Source organism: Thalassophryne amazonica, chromosome 7 (assembly GCF_902500255.1).
Source record: "Thalassophryne amazonica chromosome 7, fThaAma1.1, whole genome shotgun sequence".
Classification (NCBI taxonomy): Eukaryota; Metazoa; Chordata; class Actinopteri; order Batrachoidiformes; family Batrachoididae; genus Thalassophryne; species Thalassophryne amazonica.
Window position 1 is genome coordinate 80,200,610 of NC_047109.1, and position 25,091 is coordinate 80,225,700.

At 43.0% G+C, this 25,091-nt stretch overlaps 1 protein-coding gene across 1 annotated transcript in view; it reads right to left on the minus strand.

The window, feature by feature from the left end:
* The window catches only part of kcnn3 (potassium intermediate/small conductance calcium-activated channel, subfamily N, member 3), a 285,265-nt gene that overhangs the window by 162,544 nt on the left and 97,630 nt on the right, over nt 1-25,091 (minus strand). Inside the window, exon 3 of the mRNA XM_034174740.1 lies at nt 12,720-12,815. Coding sequence (XP_034030631.1) covers nt 12,720-12,815 — 96 coding nt within the window. The remainder of the gene's footprint in view (nt 1-12,719; nt 12,816-25,091) is intronic.

Genomic DNA, 25,091 nt, shown 5'->3' on the forward strand with positions numbered 1-25,091 from the left:
AGCAGGAACCAGGCTGAAACGGCAAATATTACCATCATCGGACACAGCTGGGAGGGAAAGAAGCATGGTCAGCAGTGTCAGATTACCTCATCCACACCTGCACGATGGCATTCAAAGCGCATGTAGACAACAGTTTAGATGACACAGACTGCTGTAAGATGGACATAAAAGGTGCTGAAGACTGCCCGATGTCCAAACATCTAAATGTCAAACACGGGATGGAGTGGGAGGCAGCGCTGTGTCCCTCACGCACACATGCATGTGTGCCACTGGACTCCTTTGCTGAAAGTTTGCTGGCACTGGGCCAAGCAGTCACACCATGCATCAGATGCAACCTTTCCAGTGAACTTTAATTTCTTTTTTCTTTTTTGCTCATTTCAGGAGCACAACACAACTCTGCACATCATGATGTCAGTTGGATTATCACATGGGATTTAATTTTTGCGTGGTTATTTCAGCACACAGCAGCCGGGTGAGGCTTTTCACCACAGGCTGTGGTTTGGCTCCTATGCACTCTGTGCTCTGAAGCGATCGTAGTTCCATGCTGGAGGTGAGTTTCATGCTTAATAACATTGTCGCGGCCTGGTGATACAGTTCCATGACACACCTTATACAGACTTTAGATGGTGAGCAGGTAATAATATATATATTACAGTGGTGAGATCCATTCAGCTCCATGCCTGACATGCCACCACTATCCCTACAGTGAAACATGGTGGTGGCAGCATCATGCTGTGCAGATGTTTTTCAGTTGGAAGAACTGGGAGACTAGTCAGGATTGAGGGAAAGATGAATGCAGCAATGTACAAAGACATCCTGGATGAAAACCTGCTCCAGCAGCCCAGTCTAACTTTTTTTTTTTTTTGTGCTCCAGTGATGAAATGAGTCAAATTGTTGTGACAGGGCTTTTTTTTTTAAACTCACTATTACTAACCCTACTCCCACCCCCAACCCTAACCATAACCTAATCCTAATCCTTCCCCCCACCCTAACCATAACCACCCCGACCCCCCCACTTCACTTTGAATTTTGTGCAGCCATCAAGGAATGAATGAGAATGAATTTGTGCTGCTGTGACGAAAATGAGGCGCTTTTTGTCACAATATCACGAACCAATAGATTAATGTATATTTCATGTTGCTGAATCACAACTTGCCGTGAGACCAGGTTGGCTCCAGAGTGCTCTTGACCTCAGACTGGAGCATCAGTTCATCTTTCAGCAGGACAATGACCATAAGCACACAGCCAAGATATTAAAGGAGTGGCTTCAGGAAAACTCTGAATGTCCTTGAGTGGCCCAGTCAGAGTCCAGACATGAATCCGATTGAACATCTCTGGAGAGATCTGAAAATGGCTGTGCACCATCCACCCTGATGGGGCTTGAGAGGTGCTGCAAAGAAGAATGGGCAAAACTTCCCAAAGATAGGTTCTCCAAGCTTGTGGCATCAACTTCAAGAAGATTTGAGGCTGTAAATGCTGCCAAAGGTGAAAGGTATTGCCAAAGGTATTGACCAAAGGGGTTGAATACTTATGTACATGTGATTTCTTAGTTTTTTATTTTTATGAAATTTGCAAAAAAAAAAAAAAAAAAACTTTTTTCATGTTGTCATTATGGGGTGTTGTGAGTAGAATTGTGAGGGAAAAATATTTATTCCATTTTAGAATAAGGCTGTAACAGAAAAAAATGTGGAAAAAGTGAAGCGCTGTGAATACTTTCCAGATGCAACATATATGATACTATTGTGTTAGATTATTTTGACTCAAAATTAGACAAACATACTTGATAAGATGTTGTGCTTTGCAGCATAGTTATTTTGTTCACAGACATGCAGAGCTGGAAACAATATCCTCACATGTGCTAAACTGGTTACAGTATGTCGGTATTTCCTCTTGGCACAGAACAATAAACTCATTTTCATACAACTACAAACAGCTCATAATGACGGGAGAATGACAGGGGGAAACTACCAAAAGCAAAGGCCAGGGGAGAGATGTGAGCAAACTACGACAGCACAGCGTAAAAAGGAGATAAGCAACGAGGAAGGGAGAGATTTCGGAGGGAGAGGACTGCAGTCGTGAAATAAGAAGTTGGATTCTAAGTTAAAGAAGAAGAACCAAAAGAAAGGCTGCACAATTCAACAATAAACCTGAACTGAAGCCAAAGGAGAGCAGAGACAGATCTATTCTGGTGATGACGGCCGATGAGGAGACAGAGAGAAAGAAGAATGATGGCGGTAAACAAAAAGAAGTGGGAAAAAAGATGTGAGTGGAGTGAGAAATCAGACAGATCAGAGAGAAGCGGGGCGTTGGTATAAATGCCAGCCAAACCTGATAACACCATCTCCAAAGTTGCGTGCAAATGCACAGACGTGTGTGCACATGTGCGTGTGTGTGCATGTGTGCGTGCTGTAATATCCTGTTACATGCTGGGCAAAATGCTCCAGTAGAGTGTGTTATAATCATAGAATGAGATCTGTATTGAACAACGCCTTTCATTTCACACAGCATCACTTCTCCGTGTGTGTGCATGAACACACTGATAAAACCACAGAGAAACTGACACGTTTGTCATGCGCCTCGTGTACGCAAGCAAACTGGTTTGGCACCAACAGGCAGGCACCGAGAAACATGATTAGCAAGCGTGCACTGGAACACGTGTATGGTTGCAGGTGCAGCCTACATACGACACACACACACACACACACACACACACACACACACACACACACACACACACACAGAGGCAATTATTGGACTCAAAACTGTTTTACGCCCTCTTGAGAGGATTATTCTCCATCGAGGTTTGAATAAATGAAAATGTCTCTGCTGCTGCACAGGTAAAATGCCTGTAAAATCCAACATTATGCTTAAAAAACCTTCACCTTCCCCAACACGCCGTGTTTCCCACCCAAACCTCCACAGCGTCGTCCCCAAACACCTTCATTTAATCAAAAGGAATTATTTCTCTAAGACATTAACAGATGGCCATTTCTCTCTCTCTCTTTCTCTCTGTCCCTACAGTTGCATTTCTCTGTCTCTGTGTCTTCTGTGGGCATTAGTGTCTCTGTCACGTGCAGCAGCCGCAGCGTGTGTGGGTGGATGAGTGTCTGTGTATGTGAATGTGACATCAAACTTGTGAGAAAGACACATTCATCCTTTTATCAATGAACACTGGCGGTTGCAGAGTAGGGAATCTGGGGGGAGGTGTCCTCGTATCAACAAGTTTTAAATACTTTGTCTCAAAATAGACGTGCGGTACGGTGCTATGAAATTTTCTCACATAACTGGATTTTAACCTGTGAAAACTAGAAAATAAATGCAGCTTATTAAAGGCCCCTTCACACATAACAGGATTGACACCGACAGGCGCACAGAGGAGGAATTGCATACCACTCGTGAAAAATCAGAGCTGCCTCAAATGCCTCGTAAAGCTGCCACCACAACCATTCGTGCACACTAGCGGCCGAAAGACAGCGAGTGCCCTGCGTGTGCCCATTCGACCCCTCTCTCAACAGGTGTCAGCCAAATTCCAGGTGCCACAAACGAACATTCAACCCGCGCACTGGACACTTAGAAAAGGCGGGGCTTTTTGTGCTCCTGGCATGATAGTAGACAGGAGATGACCACATTCAAGCTGTCTATGAAAATTGTCTGAGTGCAACACGAGTGTGACATTACCAATCAACACACATGGGTGTGACTGTGCCGAACTCCCCCCAACACAACACAAATGGCATGTGGAGTGTGTCCCCCCCAACACACATACATACACACACACACACACACACCATGAATCCAACACTGTCAGCTGTGGCTGAGGGTCCCGGAGTCTGGTTGCTGTCTTGCGCAGTGTGCTGCTGGAACAGCTGACCGCTGTGTACTGCAACTCAGCTGGTGAACACACAATGCACATGCGTGGGTGGGCCCTCATGCCCTCATGAGGACTGGCCAGCATCTGAGTGCGCGGCAATGTGTGAAATTAATGAGCCAGCCGGGCAGGCTGATGTCACTTCCACCATGTAAACTGTAGTTTACATGACAGACAGAAAGAGTGGAAATTTAATAAAATAAATAAGGGTAAAGGCGTGAACTCATTCATGTGTGATCACTTGGCTCATACGCTTTGCCGGCTGTCATCTGGACCTGACCGTGCATGCAAGGTGTTAAATTAAAAACACAGCCATCAGACAGATGAAGGACAAAAAATAATAATACGTACATAAAATTGAGCCTTTTTTTCTGTGAGCTGAGGACGTCTGCAGACAAAGGTGGGCGTGTCCCTGTGACCTGCAGCTATTCAGATATCTGTGCTCACAAGTCACAGCTGGAGAATACCTGCAGTGGCTTGTAGAATATGACCTTGCATAACTTCACCATGAAGCGCGGACGTGAGCATGCTGTCCTCGCATGGAAATAAATTAAAACATATCGCTTCAGCTGACTGTCGCATCAGCGCATCGCATCAGCGCATCGCATCGCAACGCTGGTGAATATCGTGCCATGCTGAAAATCACCGCAAGGCCCACATTGTAATAATTAAAACACATATCACATTTGCAAGGCAGTCACCAGCGGATCACTGAGCGCTGAACATGACTTGCCGGCTGATGTGCTCATGACACGGGAGCCAGCTCTTCATGAGATGAGAGCCCAGCTGATGTCTTCATGAGATAAGCACATCAGGTACTTCATGTAAAACATAAAAGGGAGAGCAGTAATCCACATCATTCCATTACTTCCTGGTGTACATCTAGGTGGAGGCTAAGTCCGCTCTTTAAACAGGAATTAAGTGTTATAAATTGTGGTGTTTTTTAAATTTTTTGCTCTGCTGTTGTGTGTGCAGCTTTTCCACAAGAAGTTTCCAAACAGCTTATATGGTGAGTATCATGGGTGTCATTCAAGTCTGTGATCACCCCTAAAATTGTCCCCACCACTATTGTCATCTCAATTACAAATGCATTGTATAGTTGGAGCTCACCAAACTGAAACCAAATTGCAATGGACAATGTTCAAATTGTGCTGCCGAGACTTCCGGTTAGTGAGCCTCTCACTTGCATGTTTGGCGCCATTAGAAACAACAGCTTGTTATGACGCCTCGCAGCTAACCGATCGATTGTTATGGGCCAGTTACCGTGTTCGTGAAGCTTTGTATGTTCTCCAAAAAAATGAAAATTAAAAAACAAAATGCTCAGTCTGAGAGTCTGAGCAAAAAAGAGTGACGGACTTCTGCTGAGAGGAGCTTCTTTCCGAGACTGTTCGTCTGTGTGGCACCAGCTAGAGAGAGACAGCAGCCGGGCGAATAGGAAACTTCGACTGTGGGTGCCCGCCCACCGGGTCAGTAGTCACTCCCGCTTGTTATGAAGTCTCACGGAGCGGCTGACTGGTTGGATGTTATGATGCCTCACGGAGCAGCTAATCGATCCGCTGTTATCACGCCTCACGGAGCAGCTAACCGATCTGTTATAATGACGCCTCACGGAGCAGCTAACCGATCTGTTATAATGACGCCTCACGGAGCAGCTAACCGATCTGTTATAATGACGCCTCACGGAGCAGCTAACCGATCTGTTATAATGACGCCTCACGGAGCGGCTAACCGATCTGTTATTATGACGCCTCACGGAGCGGCTAATCGATCCGCTGTTATCACGCCTCACGGAGCGGCTAACCGATCCGTTATTATGACGCCTCACGGAGCGGCTAACGATCCGTTGTTATGACGCCTCACGGAGCAGCTAACCGATCTGTTATAATGACGCCTCACGGAGCAGCTAACCGATCTGTTATAATGACGCCTCACGGAGCAGCTAACCGATCTGTTATAATGACGCCTCACGGAGCGGCTAATCGATCCGTTGTTATGACGCGTCACGGAGCGGCTAACCGATCCGTTGTTATGACGCCTCACGGAGCGGCTAACCGATCCGTTGTTATGACGCGTCACGGAGCGGCTAACCGATCCGTTGTTATGACGCGTCACGGAGCGGCTAACCGATCCGTTGTTATGACGCGTCACGGAGCGGCTAACCGATCCGTTGTTATGACGCGTCACGGAGCGGCTAACCGATCCGTTGTTATGACGCGTCACGGAGCGGCTAACCGATCCGTTGTTATGACGCGTCACGGAGCGGCTAACGATCCGTTGTTATGACGCCTCACGGAGCGGCTAACCGATCCGTTGTTATGACGCGTCACGGAGCGACTAACCGATCCGTTGTTATGACGCGTCACGGAGCGGCTAACCGATCCGTTGTTATGACGCGTCACGGAGCGACTAACCGATCCGTTGTTATGACGCGTCACGGAGCGACTAACCGATCCGTTGTTATGACGCGTCACGGAGCGACTAACCGATCCGTTGTTATGACGCGTCACGGAGCGGCTAACCGATCCGTTGTTATGACGCCTCACGGAGCAGCTAATCGATCGAAGCTGAACGCCGGTTAAACGATGTCTCCGAAAGTCAATGTAAGTCCAGATTTCTTGTTTCGTTTTGGCTTCGCTGTCCTTCGTTTGTCCCGTGTGACCGGAGCTTTACATTCGTTGCTAGGAAAGTTCAATGACCAAAATAGCAACATTCTGGACTCAATGAACATGTTTTCACTATTATTTGATTTCTTTGTGCGACTGACATTATTATTATTCAAGCTTTCAAAAGGCTATTTCTACCTCCACACAACTCCAAACAGTGACCAGAAAGTTTCTTTACAGTTCTTGTTGTTGAACGAAACCACGTCTCCCTAACCGGAGAGAGTTGTGACGTCATCACACATGCGCGTAGGCGCTGCTCTAGCGTAAGTTGAAAATCATCCATTAAAATGTTAATACTCATGAATACGCTGAGAGCAGGTGTTGTTCCTGATGTTTTAATACTGTCGGCACACCAGCAGAGCAACAACATTCAGACAGTAACAGCACATGTTCCTGTTTTAACTATTGATACACATACAAAGTGCATTTGTGCAGCACATCGATCTGCCAAGTGCAACCAGTGCACAGGTGCACATGCATTGCAAGACATCCCATATCTAGGGTTGTACTTTGATTTATTTATTAACTAGCTGTTTTTAAAACTTTAACTTGAGTCATTTTTAAAGTTGCAATTTTAGTTTTACTTCAGTTTAAATTTGCAGTACTTTACTCTACTTGTACCAAGTTATAATTATGTGACTCCTTACATCTTCAACTCTATAACCATGATATGCATGAGCCCACAATAGACTGAGTCTGTTGTCAAAGTCAGCAGCTGCTTGTTGCATGGTGTTTCCAGTGCGCCCGTCCTTGTATTTTAAAACGAATAAGCAAAACCCATCTAGCTATCGACCGTGAAAGGGGAAGCCTGAAACTAACTAACTAACAGAATGCATCACCATCCCTGTCAGAGAGTCGCCAAAACGTTAATAGACATCATCTATAGCAACATCTAAGGTATGATTTAATGAAAGGAAAAAAAACATAGCAGCATTAAAACGAATATATGGTTAGACTGATGAGTGTGGCTCTGTGGTTTAGATGGTGGGAGGAATAGCTGGTGTGGGGGCACTCATTAGGTCTTATTCCCTCAAGGCTCACATAAATAGTCAATGTGCATCGATTGCAAATGGCTTCAGATGAGAACTGAGGCTAAATGACCATGGTACCATTATATTAGTGAAATGACAAACAGCAAAAAAGACATTATGAAGCATGAAAGCCTTTCTGATTGACTGTTTCAACCTTACTGGGGGTAAGCCGTGTATGTTCGTGCATGTTTGTGTGCATTGCGTGGGCGCTCCAAGCAGCACTTATTGAATGACAAGAGCGCGGCTGAGTGTTGAATTAACATTTAGTGTGCATCTACTTGATGAAAAGCCATTCAGACTGTTTTGTCAAGCCACCAAAGACTCTCGTTAACACCATTAATTGGCTGGGACCAATGCACACCTGGGTCCCCTGGTTTATATCAGGGGCCTGCTTCAGGACGACATGACTTGTACTGTATACTAAACATGACATAAAAATGTTCCTTTGCTTGCACAGTCAGGCCCATAAGTAGCTAGACACAATCTAAGTAATTTTGCCACTGTTGCCCACTACAGTGGAATTAACAATGACCCACTGAAGATATTCTTAAAGCATAGACTTTCAGTTTTAACTGAAGGGGATTCAACAAAAATATACTGCACAAACAATTTCAGAATTATGGCCTTTTGTGTAGAGTTCCTCTGTGTTTCATTTCAACCCCAATGGGGTGGTATATCAATCTTGAACATCTGGAGACGCATAGGTTTATGGAGTCATGAGGTTGCTCGACAGAGGTGTTTGGTGATGCTGATACATTAGTAGGAGAACAATGGTCCAAGTCTTTAGGGTCCCGGTACTTTGTGCCTTAACATATTTTTGTGAGACTTGGACACCAACCAGAGACCTAAGGGGGCATGTCTTTGGTAGTATATGTTAAATAAACAGTTACAGGGATGAGGATGAGGAGTGTTACTTGCATCGTAGGGCATGTCAGCTACGAGACATCAGTTATGCGGTGCATTTCCCTGAACATGATCCAACCTGCCTCAGTGTTGAGGACTCTAGCAGCTGGAGAATGCCAAGGGTAGACCCCCATTTCACCGAGCTGTGGCAGGTAGATGGTTACTTTGAGAGTTGTGGATGGACTGGTTGCCTACCTCGGTGGTTGCCATCAAAGACCCAAAGTGGTTCCATGGTGTGGCGGGTGCGGCGATGTGTGGCACTAGTGCATGCTCCCGACCTGACCTGTTGTGGTGTGCAGAGGCAAATTATGAAAAATTATGTCACTGCCCAACTAGTTATGGACCCGACTGTAAGTGAATAGAACTACTGTTGATCACAGTGATGAAGCTGTTGATTTCTGAATGAAAGGTAACAGCAGGTTTCTGTCTTTCCACAACATATAGTTCTGTTGTGTACAGTAAGTAGTATAACTGCTCTGGATGAGAAAAAAAATCACTCACTGAAACAAAGAGACATAGTTTTTTGTTTAGGATTCTCTTATGTTGTCCTAACTGTACGTCCACCAACACAAGAACTTAAATCTTGGTGGACCAACCGCACTAGCATTTAGCATCACATGTGATGAGCAAATTTCAGTGAAGTTCAACGTAACTCACTGCTGTCTGCAGACTCTCTTCAAGGAGACAAAAACATCTGCTTCAATATTCCATTCAGGTATTTTGCAGTGAGTTCAATTTTGCTGAACTTTGATTTGCAAACATACCAAATTAAAATCCATTTTGATGCCGCCGGCTTTTTAGGCAAAAACATAAACTGTGTTGAAAATAGAGGCCACCATGCCACCTAATGTAGTTTTATAAAACCCTGCCCTGCACACTGATAAGGTTTGCAATTTTTGTAAATTGCACATACAGTAGACAGTACTGTGCAAGCATTATAGGTGCATTTTCTGTGCACAAAACTGCCAACTATCTAAAATTTGTACATAGATATGAATTGCAAAATACCAATTACAATCCTTTTTAAAGTAGTAAAACCAAATCATTTCTGTAATGGAGTCTCCTGCAATTTACAAGAAAGTAAGATTATATTTCAGGATGTTTTTATAATTATCTAATTATTCAGCAATCCTCAGCAGCACTGTTTGTGTTGTCACGGCAATCCCACTGGAAAAAAAAATCAACTTGGGTTTTGTATGTTTTTCAATTTGAAAATGAGATTTGTTACTCAATAACATTAATTTCTTCAATCAGGTCAGATTTAGGAGCATGCACTGGTATCATGTAGGGAAGCACCATGGGTCCTAGATGGCAGCTATCCAGGGAGACAACCAGTCCAAATGTCACACCAAGTGAAAGCTGGGTGTCACCTTGCTCCTGTCCCATGCCCAGAAAAACACGTCCCATGTCCAAAATGCCATATATGTCATTCACTCACAATACAACAGATATCTTTGTTTCTTCAAGGAAACAAGAAAACCTCACAGATATTTTTCAAATATGATTTTCTGTTTACTCACATCAAACACTCCTTTGTCAAACCTTTTGAGCATCTGAAACTTTTGCACAGTACTGTACATACTTTCAAGTAATTGTTAACTTATTATGTGGGTGACTGAGTTAGTGAGCATGAAAATGAGCCAATTAGCCTAGCCCAGTCATAACATTAACTCATCAAGGCAGCTAGCTGGCTAGTTTGCATACAGCTAGTTTGAAAGCGCTCAGGCTCGTTAGCAAATAATGTATTCTGACAACACCTTGTGGCCCGACTGTTATCTAGTTTGTGATTTTAAACACACACACACACACACACACACACATGTTGAAGCCTCACAGGACATGTTGTGACATGCCCACCTCTTCCACAATTTCTCGGATAGTCACACGAATGAAAAGCCACCAAAAGCCGTCTGAATCTTCCGAATGGTGGAAGAGGTGGGCATCATTTCTCGGAGTCCAGCATGTCCTGTGAGACTTCAACACGGTGGCGCTTTTGCTCTGTCAGCAGCTTCGTGCCAAAGCCATCTGCATGAATTTCACTGCAACTCTTTTCATGACTAAATCTTCTGTCACAGTGGAATGTGCCGAAAAAATGCTGATGTCCACTTCTTCCGCAATTTCTCGGATAGTCACATGATGGTCCCACATCACCACAGCGTTCAATTTGGAATGATCTGGTCATTTCAGCGTGTTGATGGCCGACCGGAACGTGGCTCGCTCTCCATCGTTGTGCGGCCGTCTTTAAACCGGTTGTACCGCTCCTTAATCTGTGTGATGCCCATAGGATCGTCACTGAAAGCTGTCTGAATAATCTGAATGGTTTCCACCTGGCTGTCGCCCAGTTTCTGGCAAAATTTGATGCAGTCGCACTGCTCCAGTTGTTCCGTCTTTTTCCTTGGAATGAAAAAATGCCGAGCGCACGACACACACCTCACACAAAGGCTGCATACCAGGAAATGACGCAATTGACAGGCGTGAAAAAATTCACGCATGCGCACAAAGGTTCAAGGTTGGCTCATGCAAGCACACGTGATTCAAATCCATCAGGTTTTTGAAAAAATAAAAAGGTCAGATACTTTTCTCACAGACCTCGTATGTTATCCTGTAAATATGCCACAAATTGTATGATTGTCAGGTGCCACAGTCATAGTTTGAAACAGGGAGATGGAAAAATTCCATTTGGCCCTCGAACAAAGGGATGATCAGCAATGTTTTATTCACAGAGAAAATTGGGATGAGTCACATCATGTGCCAGCAGTAAGTAGAGCAGAACTACAGTATTTACTCGCATCACTTTCTCATTGGTTGATGGAACTACTTGATTTTCATTTCTTGTAATTTCTTGTATTAAACCTAAAAGTCTGTTCTTGTTAATGCACTGGTTTAACCTCTGACGTGTGTCATCTAAATGTCAGACAAATCATTAAAAGCTAACACTTTAAAACTATTCAGAAACTGGAGTTACAAATGATCAAGAACTGCTGAAGTATGTGTTATGCAGACAGGCTGTCATACCGAAATAAAGGCCTGCCTGTCACATTGTTATTCTATAAAGCCCTGCTTCATAATATATATATATATATATATATATATATATATATATATATATATATATATATATATATATATATACAAAATACCTGCAGATTATTATGTTATGCTCAAAACTGGAGGCTCACTCGTGATAATATAATATATATGGATAGAACAATATTCCACATTTCAATATGAAAGAAGATAGGTACAGTTCCGGATCATCACAGCAGATTCAGGACAGATCCACGTTGGGATTCAGCACATGTTTTTAGGGATAGACCCATAATCGGCTCAGCCAATATTGGCTGAGTATCGGCTATGCCAATTATCGGCACCAACCGATTATCTGTCTATCCCTACAGAGCACCCAGAGGGATTATCAGACAATGCCGATTATTGGCCCAACCGATTATCGGTCTATCCCTACAGAGCACCCAGAGGGATTATCAGACAATGCCGATTATCGGCCCAACCGATTATCGGTCTATCCCTACAGAGTACCCAGAGAGATTATCAGACGATGCAGATTATCGGCCCAAATGATTATCGGTCTATCCCTACAGAGTACCCAGAGGGATTATCGGCTGATGCAGATTATCGGCCCATCTGATTATCGGTCTATCCCTACAGAGTACCCAGAGGGATTATCGGCTGATGCAGATTATCGGCCCATCTGATTATCGGTCTATCCCTACAGAGTACCCAGAGGGATTATCAGACAATTCTGATTATTGGCACAACCGATTATTGGTCTATGCCTACAGAGTACCCAGAGGGATTATCGGCCGATGCAGATTATCGGCCCATCTGATTATCGCTCTATCCCTACAGAGCACCCAGAGGGATTATCGGCCAATGCAGATTATTGGCCCAGACGATTATCGGTCTATCCCTACAAGTTTTACACCATATGACCTTCCTGATATGATTCCAGTTGTATCCAGAGAAACATACACAGTTCCTGGTCTTCCTAAGATGTCTCCCAGCTAAGAATTAATCAGGACCTATTCTGCTTAACTTCTTAGATCTGACAGTATCGCATGTACACAGACTGGCTGCAAAAAAGATTATTATTGTCATTATGTCATAAAAATCTGTTGTTTTTGCAGGTAAAAAATGGTTCAAATAAAAGAAAAACAGATTTTTAAAATTTCATTAAGACTTTAAATTTTGACTACTGTGTCAAATTTGACATGTGCTTGCACACGTGTGTTATACCTGTACTTCTCGTGCATGATAGGCTATGATGAGTCCGAGCAGTATGACGGTAGACAGGCTGATCAGACACTTCAGGGCCAGAGAATACATGGAGCTCTGCGGAGAGAGACGTAAACACCATCAGGAATATTCCGCACACATAATTCACATTACACCATTTCAGCCTGCCTTGATTTTGCCATTAAGGCAAATTTAATATTCAACGCACAACGATGAAAGCATAAACAATGGTTAAACTCCCAGATGCCACACCATGAAACGTATAAGCCCTCTGCTCAAACAGCATGTGTAAAACACTGGTGCTTCCTCAGCACAGGCAGTTAAGTGTCCACTATTACAAAGGAGATGTTCAGAAGCTGTGTAGAATCTGTATAGTAGCATTCCATCTGTCAATAGCACCCTGCAGACAAGCTTTAAATCCTCTGCGTGTCTGTTCTTCATAGAGTTTATAATCAATGCACTGGGTAACTTCCCATCAATATGACTCATGGTGCTTTACTGGCAGGGTTAACTCTTCACCTCACACACTGAAAAGCAAAGGGAAACTCACTGCGATTATCACACAAACATACACACACAAAGTGCACGATCACACACAACAGATGTGAGCACACTTCTGTGCAATGTCACTGAAATGTCAAGTCAAATCTGGGACCACATGCTGGTGCTGTGTGCTGCTGCGTACACCAATCTAAGGAACCACCTTGTGTTCTGCATGCGCCCCCCCACCCCCCCACTCCAGGCAGACAACCAATCCATCCTCACATTTCAAAAGCATCCATGTATTTGCCTGAGCTCGGTAAAATGTGGGCGCCCCCTTGGCCTTCTTCAGTCACTGGGTTCCTCAGTTGGGTCGGGTATTGATTCAAATTTCAAGAATCAATTTGATTCCAGTTCTTAAGATTCAGAATCAATTATTTCGATTCAATGCAATTCGATTTGATTAAAACAGTTTTTTGAGCTGTTACCTGATTGTGTATTTATGCAACATATTAACACTACGAGGTCTGTTAGAAAAGTATTGGACCTTTTTATTTTTTTCTAAAACCATATGGATTTGAATCACATGTGATTGCATCAGCCAAGCTTGAACCTTTGTGCGCATGCGTGAGTTTTTTCACGCCTGTTGGTTGCGTCATTCACCTGTGAGCAGCCTTTGAGTGAGCAGTGGTCCACCCCTCTCGTCATTAAGGAAATGGCGGAATGATTTGGAGCTTTGCTGCATCAATTTTTTCCTGAAACTGTGAGAGACCTCCAGGTGGACACCATTCGGAAAATTAATATGGCTTTCAGGGACGATTTTATGGGGATTACACAGATTAAGGAGTGCTCCAGCCGGTTTAAAGACCGCCCACAGCGTGTGAGAGCGTGGCGCGCTCCGAGTGCCGATCGACAGGCTCAAACCCTGCTGAAACAACCAGATCATTTCCAATGTGAAGGCTTTGTTGATCCGGGACGTCATCTGACTTTCACAAAAAGGCAGAAGGCGTGGACATCAGCACTTTTTCAGCACATTCCATTGTTACAGGAGTTTTTTCATGGAAAAAGAAGCGGATGAATGCGCCACCGTGCCGCTCATGGCGCGGGACAAAACCACCTCCGTGTTGGTCTCACAGGATGGCTTTCAGGTGGCTTACAGACAGCTTCCGGTTGCTTTTCAGTCGTGTGAATATCCGAGAAATTCAGCATGAGCTGGACATGCCCCAACATGTCCTGTGAGGCTTCATCACGGCGTTGCTTTGCGCCATGCGGCTCCGCCGCGATGTGTGGGATTTCTAAACTGGACGCTGTCTTGATCCGGTATGTCGTCTGACTAGCACAGGAATTGCGGAAGACGTGGACATCAGCACTTTTTCGGCACATTGAGACAGGTGTGCGGAGGAATTCCGTGCTTCACAAAATCTGGCCCTCAAAAATGCAGACAATAGTGTTTCAGAGAGTTATAAGTAAAACTTTTTCCGTGGGATAATGGCCTCGGTCTCCCCTACAAATCTCGCACCTGCAGTGCTTGATGCACAGCACACAGCAGGAGAATGCGGCTGGGGGAGAAAGTTCTCTCACAGTCAACACCAGAGAACCTTAATGCCACGGAAATGGCACGTTTTGAGGAAGGAAAAAAACTAGTGTGTGAATTATAAACGGTGAACAATTCTCTTTTCTTGCCCGCAACAACAGACAATTAGAGCCCTGGTCATCATGATTGACATCTTTAAATGGCTTTGACAGAGGTTGATGAATAAAGTGTGGACACGCTGCTTCTAAATGAGAACCAACAATCACAATCACTGTAGCGAAATGATCATTTAATTTTTCCAGTTTTACACCCTCGGAAACAGCGTAACAGCGAGAAGTGCATATATATATATATACTTAAAAAAATCGATCTTTAGATGTATGAATCGATCTGTGGGAATTCAAATGAGAATCGATTTAAAATCAGCAAATCGATCTTTTCAGCCCAACACTATTCCTCAACCTGCAGGCTGGATGATGCACAAAGAAAAGCACCACATGGCCAAAATGGCATAACTCTCATTCCCTCACAATGCAAGTGAGACTCCTCATCCGAGTCTCTTGAAGTCATCACTTGTTTGACGTAAAGTGATCCAGCCATACGCAAGGATCCTTCAAAGAGACTTTACACCAATGACATCTAGTCAGTGCCTTTGGTTATTGGTTAGAGTCCAAGTCTCACAACCATATAGTAAGACAAGAAGCACCAGAGAACATAAAGACTTGGACTTTCATTCTCCTGCAAAGACATCAGCATCACCAAACACCTGTGTCCAGTAATATCATGTCAAAGCATTCAAAACTGTATCACTGAATAATTTCATCATGACTAAGTTGACAAATGAGTGGTTGGGTGAAGCCATTTATTGTCAAACAACTGTGTTTACTCTTTTCAAATCCTAATGACAACAGCAACTACTCAAATGACCCTGATCAAAAGTTTACATACCCTGGTGATGTAACCTTTAAAAATGTAGAAATTTTTGAATGAAATTTCTACATTTTGACTGCTAACCCAATGAGCTTGGCTTTGACCCAAATGAATGACCTTTGGCTGACCTTGTCTGCTTAATTCTAGAATCCATCTCAGTGTGTGGCACAGATTATACCCCAGGTATATTATGGCCTAGGATAGATTATGCCCCAGGCATTGACCTTTATCCATATACCATGGTTCGTGGAAATCAGACAACCAACCTGGGAGCAGTAATGGGACAACTGCTCAAATTATAGTGTGATATATTTATTGAGAGGTAACACAATTTTGAATCATGTGATGTTTAAGTGATATTGCAGAGTGGTGTACTCACTTCTCTTCTATACAGTGGTCCCTCGCTATAACGTGGTTCACCTTTTGCGGCCTTGCAGTTTCCCAGATTTTTTTAATCCAATTTTGCATTTTTTTTTTTTTTTTTTTTTTTTTACAGCGTATTGTGTTCTGCGTCCTCATCAAGCAGGCCGGTCGCGGCACCGCGAAGGGATATCGCCCAGAAGAAAAAAGAGCCCCAACAACTACCCACAACTGTGTTCTTCACTCGGAAAAAGACACCTGCACCGAGGTGTCACTCAGTGGAAAAAGACGCGACAGCGGAGCGGCACCAGGATGAAGAGGCGCGATCAGAGGAACTGTGAAATACTGGTCAGTCACTATTAATAATTTCTTATGTGTCCAACCTTGTAGGTTGATCATTAAAATTAAATTTGTTAGTTCTAAAAGCCATCATAATTATTTATAGGAAAAAATTCTATTTTTATTTCTCAAAAAAATGTTTGGGCCTGAAAACAGGTTGGTCTTATTTTTCTACTAAGATTTGAACTTTGACAGTGTTTACACAGGAGAGAAAACTGAGAAAATGTTAATGCCTGTTTGAGAAAAGTGTATAAAGTGTGTAGTGAGGGGTTTTACAGCCTTAAAACGTCTATAATAATAATAATAATAGCGCTGACTACTTCGCCGATTTTGCCTATTGCGGGTTATTTTTAGAACATAACTCCTGCAATAAACGAGGGACCACTGTACTGTATTTGAAGAATGGGAGAAGTTTGCAAAAAAGTCCTTAATAGAATGCTCTTTTTCATATTCGCATCCTAACCAGTCATTCATTCATTTATTCATTTTTTTGTACCCGCTGACTCCAATCAAGGGTCACAGGGCTGGAGCCTATACCAGTAGTCATAGGGTGCGAGGCGGGGTACACCCTGGATAGAATGCCAGTCTATAGCATGGTTCCTAACAACCAACAATTAAAAACAAAAAGGTCTACAGACATTATAAACCTTCCACATTAAAATGTGGTAGATGTGGTAGTGTGGTCCAGTCAGCAATACAGCTGGTGGTTTTTATTGGCAAATACAGTATAGGAACACAAAATATATGCTGCACTGAATGTTTCCTTGTTTATCCACCAAAATCAACAAGCCAACTCTAAAATAATTGAATGCCTTGTTGCAAATTACCACAGGGGGATTCTCAGAACATCAAGTGCACCTTCTTATTAAACTTCAGGTAACCATAGAAACAATGTGACCTTCACTTCAAGCTGAGGGTTAGGGACACATTTGACAAAATATTTATTGTAACATAGAGCCTGGTTACTGGTTTAAGCCACACTACAAAATCTTCCCTCAAAAGCCAATTTCTCATTAAATTTTCACTTCCCTATGTCATCATGTAAGTTCTGTGTAGGTTGTTGAAAGTGTCTCTGAATGTTCTGACACCAAGCGAAAGAGATTTCTTGGTTCTGCTAACTCGCTTTGGGTAGAAAGATACCTTTCTCTGAATTATTAAAAAAAATTTTTAGATTGTTTTAATTGCAATGGCTCCTATCCTCACCTATGATCATGAACTTTGGACTAAAAAAATAAGGTCGTGGATACAAGCATCAGAAATGTGAGTCCTCCATCTGGTATCTGGGCTTACACTCCTGGACAGGGTGAGAGGCTCGACTTCCAGGGACATCCAACTGGGAGGAGGCCCCAAGGAAGACCCAGGACACGCTGGAGGGATTATATATCTCAGCTGGCTTGGGAAGGCGTCGGTATCCCCCGGGAAGAGTTACAGGACTTGGCCGAGGATAAGGAAGTATGGGATGTGCTGCTTTGTCTGCTGCCATTGTGACCTGGACCCGGATGAGTGGTAGAAAATAAATTAATTAATAATTGAAATGTCATAAGAAAATGTTGTGCCATTTTGACTCATATAAGACATTTTAATGCCAATTAAGGCCTTATTACCCAAGGCCATCAAATATGACTGTTGTGTGTTGGGGGGTGTGGCTGGACATTTTGGTGTTCTTTTCTTTTCTTTGCTCTCCAGGTGGTATGAAAACTGATTTATCTGTGGAGAAGGTGCTGGCTGAAGAGTCCTTCACCCTCATCAACATCATGTGCAGCACCTGTGGATGGTGCTCACATGCAACCTTAAAGACTTTCAGCTGAAGCAGATAATTAGATGGCGTTCTGCATTTAAGCCATGTGTGATTCAAGCAGAATTGCCGGGAACGTGACCTTGTGATGTTCGTTTGTGAGATGCTGAGGACCGCGCCTGGGTTTGACACATCGAGCCTATGAAGCAGGAAGGGTGAGGGACACATGCTGTCAGCACACATCAGAGGTGATTAATTGTTTGACTTATTGATAGTAACTTGGTATTTTGTTACGCAGTATACTTGAATTGTGATGAGAATTGTGCAGCTTGCTTCTCACTGCTGTGGCGTGCAGACAAGTGATCCTCCACCTGTTGTGAGAAGCTGCTCATTTGCATAAAGCTTAAAATACAGACCTGAATGTGTTGCTGATAGTGTGTGTCTTTTGAGGGATATAAGTTGTAACTGCTGACTTACCTCACCTCTTCTATCCTTCGCAGAGAGTCGGTTTGTTGTGTCCACCTGGGGGGTGTTTGGCGGTAGCAGTGGGTCCAGAAGCGCCGGGCTTCGATCCTTTTGGGCGCTGGAGAGCGTGCCAGCCTTCACTCCGCCAGAATGACGCTATTTTAGTTTCTACACTTTGTTATGCACCAGAGGGTGAAACAAATAAATTGTTTTTGTTATTGGAACCGCTTTCTGGTTATTTTAGCGCTGGGTTCTGTCAGACGCAGGTCCGCTCCTCAACCCGCGTCGACACATAACAATGGCCACAGGTTATTGTAAAGGCTTTGCGTCTGTCCGTATGTCCGTCCATCCGACTGTGCTCAGCATAAGTCCAGTCCAATTGCTGCCATGGTTTTAAAATTAATACGGAACATTCTTGGGACACCGACTTTGGACAAGTTCAAAGATGGCTAACCTTGACCAATTTTAATAGGTTAAAATGTCCCATTCTATTTCAATCCGTTCTGTTTTGTTTTAAGTGGCGGGGGTGACAGCCAATCAGAGTAGCGCTGCACTGTGATGTCAGTGGTGGCTCTCTCCAAAACTGCTTTGTTTTGTGTGTTTATACATGTTTCTCATATATTATACAAAAGCTAGTGAGAAATAAAAACTTCTAAAACTGAAAATGCAATTTTTGGAACCTAATAACACCTGTGAACATATTTACAAGACAGTTTGCATACGTTAGCGTGGTGACATCACAGGCTGGTAGCTAGCTGCAAAACTCCATTTCGTTTGTGTGTAACTATATCCTCTTTGTCATACAGTGAGGAAAATAAGTATTTGAACACCCTGCGATTTTGCAAGTTCTCCCACTTAAAAATCATGGAGGGGTCTGAAATTTTCATCTTAGGTGCATTTCCACTGTGAGAGACATAATCTAACAAAAAATACGGAAATCACAATGTATGATTTTTTAATAATTTATTTGTATGTTACTGCTGCAAATAAGTATGTGATCCCCTACCAACGAGCAAGAATTCTGGCTCACACAGACCTGTTAATTTTTCTTTAAGAAGCCCTCTTATTCTGCACTCTTTACCTGTATTACTTGCACCTGTTTGAACTTGTTACCTATATAAAAGACCTGTTCACACACTCAATCAATCACACTCCAACCTGTCCACCATAGCCAAGACCAAAGAGCTGACTAAGGACACCAGGGACAAAACTGTAGGTCAGATGAGACCAGAATAGAGCTTTTTGGAATCAACTCCACTTACCATGTTTAGAGGATGAGAACAACCCCAAGAAAGCCATCCCAACCGTGAAGCATGGGGGTGGAAACATCATACTCTGGGGGTGCTCTTCTGCAAAGTGGACAGGACGACTGCATCGTATTGAAGGGAGGATGGATGGGGTCATGTATTGCAAGATTTTTGGCAAACAACCTCCTTCCCTCAGTAAGAGCATTGAAGATGGGTCATGGCTGGGTCTTCCAGTATGACAATGACCCCAAACACAGCCAGGGCAACTAAGGAGGGGCTCCGTAAAAAGCATTTCAAGGTCCTGGAGTGGCCTGGCCAGTCTCCAGACCTGAACTCAATAGAAAATCTTTGGAGGGAGCTGAAACTCCAAACCTGAAAGATTTGGACAAGGTCTGTATGGAGGAGTGGACCAAAATCCCTGCTGCAGTGTGTGCAAACCTGGTGAACAACTACAGGAAACATTTGACAAACAAAGGCTACTGTACCAAATATTAACATTGATTTTCACAAGTGTTCAAATACTTATTTGCAGCAGTAACATACAAATAAATTATTTAAAAAAAATTGTGATTTCCGGATTTTTTTTTTCTCACAAATCCAACAAGACCAAGCATTCATGATATGCACACTCTTAAGGCTATGAAATTGGGCTATTAGTAAAAGAAAAGTAGAAAAGGGGGTGTTCACAATAATAGTAGCATCTGCTGTTGACGCTACAAACTCAAACTATTATGTTCAAAGTGCTTTTTTAGCAATCCTGTGAATCACTAAACTAGTATTTAGTTGTATAACCACAGTTTTTCATGATTTCTTCACATCTGTGAGGCATTAATTTTGTTGGTTTGGAACCAAGATTTTGCTCATTTACTAGTGTGCTTGGGGTCATTGTCTTGTTGAAACACCCATTTCAAGGGCATGTCCTCTTCAGCATAAGGCAACATGACCTCTTCAAGTATTTTGACATATCCAAACTGATCCATGATACCTGGTATGCGATATATAGGCCCAACACCATAGTAGGAGAAACATGCCCATATCATGATGCTTGCACCACCATGCTTCACTGTCTTCACTGTGAGCTGTGGCTTGAATTCAGAGTTTGTGGGTCGTCTCACAAACTGTCTGCAGCCCTTGGACCCAAAAAGAACAATTTTACTCTCATCAGTCCACAAAATGTTACTCCATTTCTCTTTAGGCCAGTTGATGTGTTCTTTGGCAAATTGCAACCTCTTCTGCATATGTCTTTTATTTAACAGAGGGACTTTGCGGGGGATTCTTGCAAATAAATTAGCTTCACACAGGCGTCTTCTAACTGTCACAGCACTTACAGGTAACTCCAGACTGTCTTTGATCATCCTGGAGCTGATCAGTGGGTGAGCCTTTGCTATTCTGGTTATTCTTCTATCCATTTTGATGGTTGTTTTCCATTTTCTTCCATGCGTCTCTGTTTTTTTTTGTCCATTTTAAAACATTGGAGATCATTGTAGATGAACAGCCTATAATTTCTTGCAGCTGCATATAAGTTTCCCCCTCTCCAATCAACTTTTTAATCAAACTACGCTGTTCTTCTGAACAATGTTTTGAACGTTCCATTTTCCTCAGCCTTCAAAGAGAAAAGCATGTTCAACAGGTGCTGGCTTCATCCTTAAATAGGGGACAACTGATTCACACCTGTTTGTTCCATAAAATTGATGAACTCACTGACTGAATGCCACACTGCTATTATTGTGAACACCCCCTTTTCTACTTTTTTTACTAATAGCCCAATTTTATAGCCTTAAGAGTGTGCATATCATGAATGCTTGGTCTTATTGGATTTGTGAGAATCTACTGAATCTACTGGTACCTTGTTTCCCATGTAACAATAAGAAATATACTCAAAACCTGGATTAATCTTTTAAGTCACATAGCACTACTATTATTCTGAACACTACTGTATTGTTTTTGATTGATTGATTGATTGATTGATTGATTGATTGATTGATTGATTGATTGATTGATTGATAGATAGAGGGGCTTTATTGAACATGTACAAATTGTACATAAGACAATAGGATCTTAATAATTAATTAAACAACTGCAAACAGGGCACAATGCTCATACGGCCGAGGGTATTTTAGCATTGCATGATATTTTGTAAGATGTTATAAGGATCTGCAGAAACCCAGGTCGTGATGCCATTGAGTAGATTCTACACTGCATTTTCTGGGTCCATGAATATATATTGCAAGTCAGCGTCCTGCGTGTGTTACTGTATCTGTTTGGAGTGCAGACATGTCACGGCCTTAATGTATTAACTGAGCCTGATACAAACACATGCATTAGTTTGTTAATCCTCACTGACACTGTCTGATGTTCCTTTTTCCTGTAATTATCAAGCCCTGCAAACACTAAATGGAAGGCTCTTACTGCACGCGTGCACATGCACACATACTCACAAGAGCGCAAGAAGAACATTAAGTGAGTGTTGTTCATTTGTTGTTCATATCGGTGTGGTTATGGGCCACTGCACACTGCTTGGAAAAAAAAACATCTCGGTTTGACTCTGCACTGATTACCTGCGTTCCCAAAGCTTGGCCGTCTTTTTGACTTTATTTGTTCGTGCTCTCCTGCTCCCTCTCTCCTCTGCTAACAAGTCATTTGTACTCACCCAGCCAGCCCACATGCCAAGGAAGCTAGCGTACTGTTATGCTAATGAGAAAAACGCACACTTGGATCCAAGCTGTGAATCTGTTCAAATGTACCTTCACACCCGCAAGATCAGATCTGATTTGCAACAGATTCAGAGTTTGTGTGTCTACCTCAACCCGTCTAGTTGCCGTTCATTTGCTTTCACTTCTATCACACTGTCGAGAACATTTTGTTTCTTTCTGTTTCCGCATCGTTCACTCTGTCTGCGTCTGTCAGAGAGAAACTCTGCTGTCTGGGAGCCTGTGGGTTTATATGTGTGAGTGATTTGTGTGTGCTGATGGACAACATGAAGCCATAATGAGCTTTTCCAGCTTCTTGAGTTTACTTCATGATCACATAACACACATAAGACACAAGGTAAAAGATGCATCATGGGCAACAGTGAAACGCGAGTGGAAAACCCAATTAAATATTGCAATAAAGCAGTTGCTTGTAATAGTTTCAATGAGATTGATTCAGCTAGTTATTAATCTTATAATTGATTCACTTAAAGCCTCAGTCACAACCCACCGTACATACTACTGTGGTCAGTCTACAGGGGACAAAATGGCAAAACCATTGCTGAGACATGTACGTCACGTGTGTGTTTATTACCCTAAAAGATCGCAAACTGCCGGTGGAGGGTTTTTTGACATACACATGCAAATTCTGCAGGTTCTGTGAAAAATCAAAAATGCATACAGCACATGCAGGGCCCGTATTGCCATCGCGTGCCTGAACCATGTTAACAGCACGGCTAGTAGCGGCTCTGCAATGACAGTGCACGGGTGCTGTGCATCAGAAGTACTACACACGTACTCCACACCTGCTATTTATGTGGCCCGCAAGACAGAAGTACATCCCACTCTCCACCCCTATGTGTGGCGTGCATGCAGTGCACGTGACCAAAATGCCACACAAGTGGCAAGACCAGGTACATATGTATTGGGGAGATTGTGTTGCATGTAGCTTTGGAGAAGGGAAGAAGAGGGCGCTTGTAGGGTTATATTCCATAGTACACACCAGACCACCCCCCCTTCACACCCTCAAATAATCTGACACACAGGTTGTAATTTTCACAGGAGAGGAGATGTGATCAGACGTGACCTCCGTGGTGTTGAGTGCAGCATAGACCCACAGTCGGCGTGTTCACTCTTTCAGAACCTTGGACAGCGGTGCAGCCTCAAGGCTCGTGTCCAAAAGATGTGTCACTTCCATAGAAGCCATTTTTATTGTTGTAATATTGAATGATTTTCACAAAGCCGTGAAAAAATGTACACACAGTGCATCCAGCATTACGGCTGATGGTGCCAATGGCTGTCGCCATACCGCCACAATGTCGGAGGTTGTTGGACCTCCACAGCCAGATGATAGAAACTGAGGAGAGGCACAAAATTATATTGATTGTACTAACACAGGAAGACAGATGTCGTAACATGAGGCAGCAGAGGCGGTGGTGGGCCTCCTTTTATACCTGGCTTCCATCAGATGCTAGTCAGGAGTGATTGTCTTATGCAGACCACCTGCATCACAGGGTGGGCCGACAGGCATGAGCTGTACTCCAGGCTGACAGGGGTTGTAATTTGCAAGTCACACGCACTTCGCAAGCACTGCACACACACTGATCAGGTGAGTCAGACATACACTTGGAACAGGCTGACTGCGCAATATTCCCCATGCCCCGTGTACCAAACCCATGCAGCCTGTACGTGACAAGTAGCGTACTGTACGCCCGTACTCTTTCACAAAGTTTCCCCCCAGATATCTGCGGCATATTCTGAGAATCAATTATTTGTTTTGAGTTATTTGTCCAAATTCTCCAATTTTAGCTTCTAAAATGTGAAGACTTTCTCGTTTATTTTACTGGAGTAGCTTTTTGTTTGTTTGTTTTTAACTATCTGGCAGCAAACTGAATATTTTAGGGCTGTGGATGAAACACGACATTTGAAAGCATCATCTTGAGCCCTGAAAGGCAGTGAACAACATGTTTTCTGACATGTTATCGACCTACCAACTACTCAAGTAATCAAATAAATAAATAAATAAATCTATTGATTAACTGAATATGATCATTTAGATTATGAAAATAATCATCCTATGTGTTCCAGCTTTCTCTGATCTCTGCCTGTCCTGTGTTCTTAGATTTTTGTTCACCTCTGACCTATAATTTCTTTTGAACTGTCATGTAAATCTTAACCTTTGGTTTGCTGTAGTTTAAGGTTTGGGACTTTCAATCTGTCTGACTTCGGGTGGGCTCCTACTGCTGCTTTTTGATGTAAATGTGTACGTTTTACGCATCAATAAATTTTATGCATTAAAAACAAACAAAGAATCGGACGTGAAATTGGGGTATGAAAATGTCATCTGTGGTAAAAGTATTTGGATGTAGCATTTTACACATGCACAAAAACAACAGTGTACTGATAATCATTATGTGCACGAGTGTATTTGTCAATAATCAGTTACACTCACATGAAAGCATATATGAAATAGTAGTTAATGTGCCTAATTATAGGTAATATGCCTACTAAAAATGCCTTTCAGTGCTATACTGCTTTGGATTATGGTACCTTCTTCTTTGTCTTTCGGCTGTTCCCGTTGTCCTCTGTATC